The sequence below is a fragment of the Zea mays genome, chromosome 5 (genome assembly GCF_902167145.1).
Source record: "Zea mays cultivar B73 chromosome 5, Zm-B73-REFERENCE-NAM-5.0, whole genome shotgun sequence".
Taxonomy (NCBI): domain Eukaryota; kingdom Viridiplantae; phylum Streptophyta; class Magnoliopsida; order Poales; family Poaceae; genus Zea; species Zea mays.
This window is the reverse complement of record NC_050100.1, coordinates 9,029,905-9,042,107: the sequence shown is the minus strand read 5'-3', so window position 1 is coordinate 9,042,107 and position 12,203 is coordinate 9,029,905. Positions and strand designations below refer to the sequence as shown.

At 43.8% G+C, this 12,203-nt stretch overlaps 1 protein-coding gene across 2 annotated transcripts; it reads right to left on the bottom strand.

Annotated features, from left to right (window-relative positions):
- Window positions 1–7,768: 7,768 nt before the first annotated feature.
- On the bottom strand, window positions 7,769–12,037 carry LOC100285178 (Zinc finger BED domain-containing protein DAYSLEEPER). Of its 2 annotated transcripts, none has more exons than XM_008645583.4 (2): window positions 11,635–12,037; window positions 7,769–10,361 (listed from the first exon to the last, which is right to left on the bottom strand). In XM_008645583.4, exon 2 carries the CDS (start codon window positions 10,325–10,327, stop codon window positions 8,033–8,035), a length of 2,295 nt encoding a protein of 764 aa, XP_008643805.1. In that variant the 5' UTR covers window positions 10,328–10,361; window positions 11,635–12,037; the 3' UTR covers window positions 7,769–8,032.
- Window positions 12,038–12,203: the final 166 nt, after the last annotated feature.

The window sequence follows — 12,203 nt, the reverse complement described above, 5'->3', positions numbered from 1 at the left end:
AGTATCATATAGATTACATGTGAAGAAAGATAAAAGAGTCTAAGTTTAGAATGTAGAAAGTGATGGTTTTCTACTATCGTGAGGACTCTACCGATTTGATATTCCTGTTAATTTTAGATGGTTTTAATTATCATAGATGAGGACTAAAAAACTAAGTATTTTAATGGTCAGAAGCTGAAAAAAAAGATGAAACAAAAGGGACCTTAGAAGTCCCGTCCAATTTCAAAGCAGCCAGTTCGACATGACCGTCTGTGTGAGAAGTGCGCCAGACCAGACCCCTTTTTTATTTCTTCTCCAAGACTGGATGCAGCAAGTAATTGCAACGGAGCTGTCTGCCTCCAGACACCTTGGGTTAGAAGAAAAAAAGAATTGGTCACCTTGGTTGGCATCTGTAACTTCGACAGATACCTTGGCTAGCATTGGTACCTTCGCGTGAGATGAACCCATGGTGAGACGACAGAGTACAAACGAAAGCATTAATTACCAAAGTCATCACCACCAATTTTTTTAACCTTTTACAGATAAGACCCTAGAAACCACGGTTTTTGAAATACTACAATATACTTTAGTTATGACAATATCATAGTTTAAAATACTACAGTTTTAGAATACCACAGTATTGGATACATAGAGGTGTTTGGAAGCAAAGTATTTTTTTGCACGCAGTAGAGATGCGCGCGTTGCGTTTTACAGAGAAAACTGAGGTATAAACCTAAGTTTAGAATACTTCAAAAGAGTTGCAGTATTTGTAATACTTTAGTTTTAAAAACAGAGATTTTAGCTGGCTTGCCAAACACCTTTTGGTATATAATACTACAGCTTTTGAGAATACTGCAGTATTCTTCCAAAACTTTGAAAAAACTTCACTCCCAAACACCCCCTAAGGTGCGACGAACGGACAAAAAATGAGGATCAATCCACGGCATGGAACACACTAACACAAAACAGAGGTTTAAATTTGAATAGCAAGAGATTTCCTCTAATTCATTTCTCACAATTAAGCCCTAAAGAAAGGGAAATAAACAGCAGTGCCAACAATAGCCAAAATCTGGAAATAAGTTTAGCACCTAATTACCTGAGCCAACAATAACCAGAATCTAGAAGTAAGTATAACACATGTGTTGGCACCGATCTGGGCGTCAATCACTGCGATGAGTACCGGCGGTGGTGCTCTCTGGGAAAGCGCGGACAGTCGGCGATAGAGAGACGGACGATCCGCGACCTAGCGCAGAGGCTAGGGTTTCTGCCCGACGAGCCGAACGGTCCAAGCCTGGTGGTGGATGGTTCGCGCGTGCGCAGAGACGATGAGTTCGCTAACATCACATGGATCTCGCTCTCGAGAGGCACCCCATCGGGGAGGAGAGATCCTAGGGTTTGTCTTAGGATCGCCAGGCCACCTAAGACACCTCTAAACGACGTAGAGCCAAAGAGAGGTGAAGATTAGAGAAAGAAATCTATGTTACTGTCTACTGCTATGGCAAAAGGTAAAGAAGTGAAGGTAAATTGATTGTTTGATTGATTGTTGGTTGTTCAATCGTTCGTATACCCCTTCAAATATATAACGGGGGAAGGTCTAGACTAGTTCCTATGCGTTCTCCAACAGCTCCCGCAGGATTAGAGGGCTAAACACGCGAGCAAATAGAAGTTTTAACCGCCTGATCTAATCTATTCGTGGGCTGTCCAACCATGCCCAGTGCCACAAATGGTGCTCAACACATGCCCCTACCTTTTGGAGAAGGTGAGCGAACCAAAAGCACTGATACAGGCTGGAACCAACTCAAGATGATATTGCTTTAGAAAACGCCCTGCAAGTCTTCGCAACTGTGTGATCTTGTAAGAGCCTTCCCAGCTTGCCGACCACTTCCCAAACTTTCGGTCTCTGCTCCTTAGTGGCAAGATGGTCTTCCATACCAGGTCTCCTACCTGGAATGACTTAGCCTTGACCTTCTTGTTGTAAGCTTAAGCGATCATGATCTTGTCTTTCTTTATCTCTCCGAGAGCTATCGCCCTCTTGTCGGTCACCTCATCAATATTGTCCATCATCGAATTATGCTAATCACCGACAGTTAGATCATTCTGTCTGGCGAACCTGACAGCATTTAGGCTTACCTCTACAGGCAACACTGCTTCCTGCCCACAAACAAGCTCAAACGGAGACACTTTAGTAGCACGTATTTAGATATTTTATGAGCTCATAAAACTTTAAGAAAGACCTTATGTCAATGCTTAGAATGATCATATATCTTCTTTTTTACCAGGCTAATCAATATCCTATTACTAGACTCGGCCTGCCCATTGGCCTGAGCATAATATGGAGATGAATTGATGAATTTAATTCTATATGATTCAGCAAACTCGCGTACCTCCTTTGACATAAAATAAGCCCCTTGGTATGTGGTCAAAGTCTGAGGAATATCGAATCTATGAATAATATTCTCGGTTATAAACTCAATTACTTCTATGTGCGTCATATTCTTCAGAGCAACGACTTCAGTCCATTTGGTAAAGTAGTCTGTGGCGACTAACACGAACGGATGCCCTTTTGATGATGAAGGATGTATCTCTCCTATAAAGTCCAATCTCCGTCCCCTGAAAGGCCAAGGTTTGATGATAGGATGTAATTCGGCTGCAAGGACCAACTGTAAGTTGCCGAATTTCTGACACACTTGGCATCCTTTGTACTACTTGAAACAATCGGCTATCATGTTAGACCAATGGAAGCCAGATCTTCGCAATAACCACTTAATCTTCAGATCCGATTGATGAGTACCACAAATCCCCTCATGTACTTTGGCCATGGCTAATATAGCATGGGCCCAAGCATTTAAGCAAGACACTGTTGACAGTTCAGCAGTAGAGTTCATTATTCATTAAAATATACTTGAAAGTTGTACGCTGAACATTCCTGTCAGTTCTAACACTGGGATTGCATAGGTAAATAATTATATGTGTCCTCCAATCAATTGCATCGGCTGCGTTATCGGCCGAATCAATTATGAAAACATTCCTAGCACCGTCGGACGGTCTGGACCTCATACCCGGGGATCTGGCGCGACACCGGTTATTAGATTTTCGGTATTGTGAAACTTCCCTCGTTTTATCAGATAACCTGATGCGTCTTGTGCCAAGTTGTTAGCTCTGCAATTCTCAACCCTGGATATATGTCGAATGTTGATTTTCGTCAAAAGAATGGATTATGTCCCAAAATTTCTCAAGGTAATTTAGAGTACAATATAAACATTGATACTCTTCTAATATCTGTTGGACAACCAGCTGATAATCACCAAATGCCCTCACATGCTTTACTCACATATAATTTAGAAGTTCCAAACCGAATAAGAGGGCCTCATATTTGGCTTGATTGTTAGTGCAATAAGTTTTTAATCGGCTAGAAAAGTCGAATGAGACGTTATTTGGTGAAACAAGCACGATGTCAATTTCTTGTCGTTCGTTGCAAACCGATCCATCAAAATACAGAGTCCAAGAAGTAACAGTGAGATATAACACATCTAATTTATGAGTATCATCAATCCGATGTTATACAATAAAATCTGCTACGACCTGTCCTTTCATAGATTTTAGCGATTCATAGGCCAAGTCATATTCTATAAGTGCATAAGCCCATTTACCAATTCTACCACTCATGATTGGGTTTTGCAACATGTATTTGATCACATCGGTTTGATCAGAAACGGTTCAATGAGTAGACAATAAATAACACCTACATTTGGTGCATGCATAAAACAAGCATAAGCATAACTTTTCAATGAAGGTGTACCTTGTTTCAGCATCTATCAGCCTTCGGCTTAAGTAGGTTACCATGTGTTCCTTTCCTTCGGTCTCCTGTGCCAGAACAGCTCTAATAACTTTATCTTCGGCTGCAATGTATAACCTGAATGACACTCCTTCTTGTGGTGCCTTCAATACGGGAGCCAAAGACAAATATTTTTTTAATAAGATCAAATGCTTTCTGTTGTTCTATCCCCAGTTGAATTCGACATCATTTTTAAGCCGGAGGAAAGGAGTGAAGGCATCAATCTTCCCGTCTAAGTTAGAAATAAACCTTCGTAAATAATTTACCTTGCCGAGGAACTTCTGCATCTCAAACTTACAGGTTGGAGCTCCCACATTCCTAATGGACTTAATTCGGTCGAGATCTATCTCTATACCATGTTCATGAATGATAAATTCTAAGAACTTACAAGCCAACATTCCAAAAGCACATTTACACGGGTTCATTTTTAAATCGTATCAAAACATTTTTATCAAAGGATTTGCGCAAATCAACTATATGAGAACCAAACTTCCAAAGTGTTTCCTAACAGCTCGTGAAAGATCACATTCATAGCCCTCTGATAAGTGGCACCGTCATTTTTTAGGCCGAATGTCATGACAACTCACTCAAATAAACCAATGAAGTCGTTTTATACGCATCTTCTTCAGCCATAAAGATCTGATTATATCTGGCATTACCATTAAGAAAGCTAAAAAATTCTATTTCCTAATGCATTATTAATCAACATGTCGGCTATAGACATTGGATATTCATCTTTAGGAGTTGCTCTATTTTAAATTGCGGAAATCAATACACACTCTAAGTTTACCTGACTCTTTCCTCTCCACCGGCACAATATTAGAGACCCACTTGCGTATCTCTAAGGTCTAATAAAATTAGCTTCTAAGAGCCGGTGAATCTCGTTCTTAATCCGTGGGAGTAAGCCCGGACAAGATGATCATGGTCTCTGCTTGAAAGGCCTGAAACCAGATTTAATAGGCAGCCAATGCTCCACTATCTCTCAGCTTAATCCTGACATCTCAACGTAATTCGAAGCAAAACAATCAGAATACTATTTCAATAGACCAGTCATTTCACCTCTAGGATCGGTCTTCAGGGTCTTGTTTACAAAAGTCGACCTTAGAGTTTTACCATCTCCTATGTCAATCTCCTCCAAAGGATCGACCGATGTAAATCCCTGACCTAACTTATTGAAATACCTAAATTCATCTATTATGCTTCTTTCAAAGGAATTAGACGCTCTCTGTGTGGCTGCAGACTATCTGGCCTCAAAGGTCGGACCGTCCGCGACACCAGACCCGTGCTGCAGCACTTTCTGACAGCAGCCGGACAGTCCGGCCTTAGGGGCCTCCCTATCCATGATAGGGGTTGAGACATGCAAATCTCCTTGCTTTTCCTCGGACCGTCCGGCCTTGGGAGCCGAACTGTCCGCAACCTAGGATATGTTCCTTTTGGTTGTACTCATCATCTAAATTTTACTTGGGATTTAGTCGATTCTCCATCGGCTCTAGCATTACATGAATGAAGTCTTTCCTATCTATACTTATGAACGATAATAAAAAAAATCAACTCTTGTGAGACATATAGCAGTCTCATAGGTCCAAAGCATAAGGGCATCGGTCACGGCGATGCAGGCCGATGCATCAGCATGTACTTGTTCTATATCATCGTCTATCCATTGTAACAAAATTTGATGTAAAATAGAAGGTACACATTGATTAGCATAGATCTAATCTCTGCCTAAAATTGGACTATAAATTCCTTCTACATCGGTGACAAAGAATGCAGCAACAAGGGTCTTAGTCCCGATGGTTAACTCAATGGATGTGACTCCCTTGGCTTTGATTAACTGTCGGTCCCAACATCGCTGAGCGTCATATTGGTCTTGACTAGTTTGTCATTTTGCTTTTCTAATTTTTTTACAATGAGTAAGACATTAAATTCACGGTCGTCTCTCCATCTACCAACATTTTAGCAATCGTTATTCCATCGATATGATCGCGCACGAAAAACGGCTTTAAATGGTTGACCGATTATTTTGGCTTAGTGAAGGTGGCCTCTTTAGGACCAAAACCGAATTGAGCAATGACAGGTTCATCGTCACCTATAATAGTACAATCGATTGAGAATATAATAACATTTACATCCATACTTAGATGTTCTGGCATAGCTCTATAGTCGACCAAGTCTTCTCTTAGCAGGTCATCCTCCTCGGTCTTGGCGCGTCATCGGAGGTGTTCTGGTGTAGAGCGGATGGTCCGAACTTGAGGATCGGACTGTCGGTCGTACCGACAGAGAGCTGTGCAGCTGCTATCTTGTTCTTTGTATTTCTGGTCGTTTGATTTGCTTCGACGGCCTTTGGACTCCACCTCTTTTGCAGTGGTGGGTACTATGGATTTGTATCGTTAAATATTCCTTCTGCTTCTTTTTCTTTGCTCTCCTTTGCTCTCAAGCGCTGCAATTTTCGCTTTTGAGACCGTGTCAGTCTCGATGGACACCATCGGGGCATGGAGTATTTTGGGTCGGTTGTTTTGCTGGTAGTCGTGTCTTATTCCTTGCCTATATTGGTCGATTTACCAAAAATCATCGGCCCTTCATTATTTCCCTGCATGAAGACATCTGTTGTGCCTCTTTTATGGTTCTCATGGCGATTGTAGATATTTTCTCTCTATGCCCCTGCCGGATTGGTCGGCATTTACGGCCGAGTAGTCCGGCAATCTTGCTGGACCTATGCCTGCTGACCAGATTGAGGTGCGCTTAATCGGTCTTGTACTGGAGGTGCTAACCAGTCAAACACAGACGCTTGGGGTGCCCCAAGCGGGGGGGGGGTATTGTGGCATCTCATATGGATATGGTGGCATGCCCCACATTTTATTGGGGACATAAGGCGGTGGTATGTATGCATATTGATATGGCACATGTGGGTATGGGGGTGGAGGTGTCCATGTAGATACATTAGGACATTATGAGTTTATGACCTGCTAATTTCCGGTTGGTCAGATCATCCAAACGGTCTTACCAGTTGTCACTTCTGAGCAGGTGAGCGAGGTCGCTTTGTTGGCCGGTCACTTGGACTGGCCTTCTTTTTCACATATTTAGATAATAACTAATCAAAAGTCAGGCTAGATTTGACCAGTTGACATGATGCCTTGAATGTGTTTGTCTTCCACATACCTATTTCGGGTCGTCGAGATTTGAAGGTACATAGTTGTCGTTGCTCCTGGGCGCTACCGGACCGTCCGCTCGATCGGTCCGAACTGTCCGGCGGTGTCTCGGACCGTCTACATCTACGAGCGGAGTCGTCAAAAAGTGTGTTGGCACTAATTTGGACGCCAATCACTACGGCAAGTACCAGCGGCGTTGCTCTCTGTGGAAGGACGGACAATCAGTGATAGAGGGCCGAACGATCTACAACCTGGCACATAGGCTAGGGTTTCTGCCCGACGAGTCGGACGGTCCGCCTCCCGACGAGTCGGACGGTCCGCGCCTGGTGGTCGGGCGGTCCACGTGTGCGCAGAGGCGACGAGTTCGCCAACAGTACCTGGATCTCGCTCCCGGGAGAGACCCCGTCGGTGAGAAGAGATCCTAGGGTTTGTCTTGGGATCAACGGACCACCTAAGACGTCTCTAAACGACATAGAGCCAGAAATAGGTGAAGATTAGAGAAAGAAATCTATATTATTGTCTATTCCTGAGGCAAAAGGTAAAGAACTGAAGGTAAATTGATTGTTTGAACGATTGTTGGTTGTTCAAGCGACCACACACATTCAAATATACAAAGGGAAGGTCTAGACTCGTTCCTAGGCGTTCTCCAACGGCTCCCGTGGAATTAGAGGGCTCAACACGTGAGGAGATAGGAGTTTTAACAGCCTGATTTGATCTATTCGTAGACCGTCACGCGACCATCGTCCGCAGTTCAGACCTCGGGGCAGACCTCGGGGCCGAACCGTCCGACCATGCCCAGTGCCATAAATGGTGCTCAACAACCTGAATCCCTAAAAAATCCCGCAGTTTGCAGTTTGCACCCGCACCATGTGTGCCGGGTCAGACCACAGATAAACTCAGCTCACACTACAATGAGTTAAACTTTGTTCGACATGACAAATTAGACCACTATGAGATAAATGCCAGAAGAAATATATGTCTGCAACTGCTGCCTAAAATATACCTACTGTTAACTATGCTCAAAGATACTGCAACCTTATTTGTGCTTCAACAGGGAAGCAGTATCGGCAATCTACAATGCTTCTGCTTTCATCATCTCAGAACCTGGCGCCTCAGTTGCGGCCGGTGAATACTGGAGCCAGTCTTTTGCGCATACAAGTGCCTCCACAGTCTCCGGCCGGAGAGAGCTTCTGTAATCATCAAGCATGCGGTTCCCAGTTCCAGCAGAGAATATGGAGCTGCCACTGCTAACCATCGACATTGGGATTGCCAAGATATCACGGGCCATCTTCGACAGGGTTGGAAACTTAAGTGTATTAAGCTTCCACCAGTTAAGAATATCAAACTCCTGGATGCGTGGAGTGAGAGATTCCTCCAGATACTGCTCCAGTTCACATTTTGCAGGCTGGCTACTTTGAATCTCAGAAAGGTACATATCAAAGTCAAGAAGACCATCACTAGTTGGAGGAGGATTTCCCTGGTTAACATTCGTGTTGGCAGCCACGTTATTAGCTTCAACATAGGCAGGAGCCAAGGGGAGTGTCTGTGCCACATACTCCTTATACAGCTCATGCAGAGAGTCATTGACAACCTTAACATATTTTGCAGCCTCAGCACCATAAATTTTAGAGTAACTGAACTCGACAAGCTTCATCTTGAAACGTGGATCCATAACAACAGCAATGGCTAACACCAGGCTGCAATCTTTCCAGTATTTGTCAAATCTCTCATGCATATCCTTGGCAATACAGCTGAAAAAGGGACTTCCATGTTCTGTGCCATTGGCTAGTTCAAGCTGAATTTTCCAAGCTTCATGGAAAAAGATGTTTGCAGTAGGGTTCGCTGAAGCCATCACACTATGTGCAGAGTCATATAGCAGTTTCAGGTAATTACAGCTAGCCTCAACTTTCTTCCAGTCCTCTGCTGAAGGAGATTCATTGTAATTATCATCACATGTCTCCAGTGTAGCAAAAGCCTGCTTATAGTCCAAGGCAGCCAGTAGCATCAGATAAGTTGTGTTCCACTGGGTTGTAACATCTAAACAAAGAGTCTTGGTACTGGGAATCTCCAGCTGCAGAGCAATCTCAGCAAACTTCTCCTCACGACTTGGAGAAGCTTTTATGAACTTGATACTCTCACGGATGCTGTAAATCACACCATGAATCGAAGCAATTACATCTTGAGCAACTACATTCAGGATATGTGCATAGCACCTCACAACAAAGAGCTGTCCCTTAAGCATGACGTTGTTCTTATTGGAGAGGTGATCCCTAAGATTTGCACTGTAAATATCATGGGAAGAGCAATCATTATCCAATGTGATAGTGAACAGCTTGTCCTTCATATTCCACTCAGAAAGGCTTGAGCTAATAGCTTCACTAAGTGCATTCTCTGAATGGGGAGAAGACACCATCATGAAGTTGAGCATTCTTCGGTGCACTTTCCAATCGGAGTCAATAAACTGCCCAGCAAGAGAAACATAGCCAAGAGTCTGACTGGTTGTCCAGAGTCCTATAGTGAGGCTGATCCTTCCTGGCATAGTGCTGAATGCTTGCAACAGGTTTTCTTTTGCTTTCTGGAAAACAGCATACACCTCTCCTTCCATTGTCTCCACATCTACAACTCTGAAACGAGGCTGCAGACTCTCAATAAAATTAATAAAGGATGACTGTTGAGCAATGTGAAGTGGGTAGTCATGCAAAATTATCATCTTTGTCAGATAAGAGGTGCTCCGCTGTGGATCAAAAGTAGCATTTGCATAACCAGTGTATCTGTAACGCCTCTTAGTAGGACGTTCTGCAGTACCCTCACCATCATTATCAGTGACATGGCCCCCTGCAAGTGGCAATGCTAGCTTCCTGTCTTGGTCTTTCATAACAGGACAGGAGCCTAGTGTGATGTGCCGCTTGAGATGGCTAGTGCCTGCAATTTTTGAGCCAGAACTATACGCAAAGGTTTGCTTGCATAACTTGCAGCATGCTCTTGAACTTCCCCCTGGCATGAGTTCTATAGTGAAGTGCTCCCAAACTAGCGACTTCTTCTTCCGACGTCTTGATATTCGTGGGGTCATCTGAGAATTAACCAATTCATTACCATGGGCTATCTTGTCACCGTTGACCATGTCGTGAACTGGAACCATCTCATTGCCGTGGATGAGATCATTAACCTGAACCATATCATGACCATGGATCATCTCACTTCCTTCAACCATCTCGGTCCCACGAATCATCTCATCGCCAAGGAACATCGCATGGCCATGGATCATCTCATCGTCATGGGCCATCTCATCTTCATGGATCACACCATTGCTATCAAACATCTCATTGGCATGCACCGTTGCATTAAAATTGTTGTTTGGCTCATCCATACTGAAGATAGAAGCCAATGGAATCCAAGAATACCTGTCAATTTGAATTAATAAGTAAATACAATCTTGTTAGGTGCAATTCAGTCACATCATATCACTTGACTGTTTCATGAAAAAGTGACTCAAAAGAAATAAAATTTCATAGGCACACCATCGAAGTTTCATGACAAAAATAGACGGACAGCAGATGCTCTACCATTATTAACAAGATCTGATTGTTTATGGCAGCAGTCCACAGGAACTTATTTTCAAGTTGAGGTTCAGAGACCACCACCAACATTGCAGAAACATTCCAAAAGCTAAGTGAGGATTATATTTTGTTAAGCTAGATGACATAATGATGACGTCTCAATCATGATGGTATTCAAAAGTACAAAAAAAAGAACATTATATGTATGAGAGAGATGTAAGGAATGAGACTATGTTTTTAAACGTGTATGGATATAGCACGAGCAAGACAATAGAAAAGTGACCAATGTCACCAAGCCATGCAACGCAATGCTGAATGCAAGTAGTTAAACGTGCTGAGGAGTTGAAGCAGAAAATAAATACGAAATTCAAGGCAGGCCCTTCAGCAAACCCATAGCCTTTCTGCAGAACCATAGCCTCCAGCAAAACCGGGCAAATAAATACCTAGATAATAAAATGCCACTGGTAACATAGCCTTTCTGCAGAAACTGAATCATGCTCATCGTTTACTTAAACTCCTGACAGAAAACAAGTCATGGTTGCTGGAACTTCCTAACGAGATAATTACAGGAATCGAGCCTAGCAGGACTACTGGACTTCGAAATCATACTCAAGTATGAGTTTACGAGTACCCTGATCGAGGTACAAGATTCACAAAGATGCAGCACTATGCGATGAATCATTTAAGCTTCAAATTGTACTAGTAATCCTCTAGCTAACAAGACTGAAACCCTAATGGTTTAATGTTTCCCAAAGAACAAAGTCAAACTGGTTCGTATAAACTCTTCACCTTCACAGACGATAACCAAGTCCTACCTCTGCACAACAATTCAAGCCACGAGAAAATATTTGCTCGTACCAGAATACGCTAAAGAGGCTAACAATATAACGCACATAATCTAGGAAAGCGCCAACAGCGCTCTGACGCCCACCGGAAAAGAGAAACTAGAAAAAAATCGCCTCATAACAAAACAATATTGCCCAGAAACAATATGTTCCGTCGTCTTCTAAAGCTCGGATTTAGAAGACGACGGAACATGCGGGAGGAGTCGTCGTCGAGTAGAAGAGGCCAGGAGACAGAAGAGGGGTGTGGAGTTGGAACTGGGGGGCTTACGTACGGGGACGAAGCGGGCGCAGCGGATGCGAACCAAACCGAAGCCTGCTGGGTGGCGGTGCAGAAGAATTAGGGCTCGGCCCAAGAAGGACGAAGGCCGAGCGAGCAAACCCTAGATCCTGTGGGGGAGAGGACGATCCGGGAGAGAGAGGGGCTTCGACCCGTGGAGAGAGAGGGACCGGAGGGTACTCGTGGCTGCGGACGCGGAACCGCCCGGTGCGGGGATCTAATGGGCTAGCGGCCCACGGCGATGGGCCGAGTGAGCTGGCGCGAGCTGTGAGGCTGCCAGTGGACCAGGTGGGGGCCTCTCCCCGCAAGGAGCAGGCTGGGACGCTGGGTCTTTGAGCGGTTTCCTCGTCTCGTGAGGAGTTTCCTTGTCTGTGGTTTGTTCACGCAAAATGTGGATCGGGGTGTGGGGCTTCGTGGGGATTGGATGACGGCCGCAGCACGGCGCTGGATCAGATCGAGTCTTGGGTTGGGCTTCGGCCGGACGAAGCGATAGACCTGAATTTTTTTTACAATTTTAAAATTTTATGTTGTGGACGACTGATGTTCCTGCTTATATATAGACTG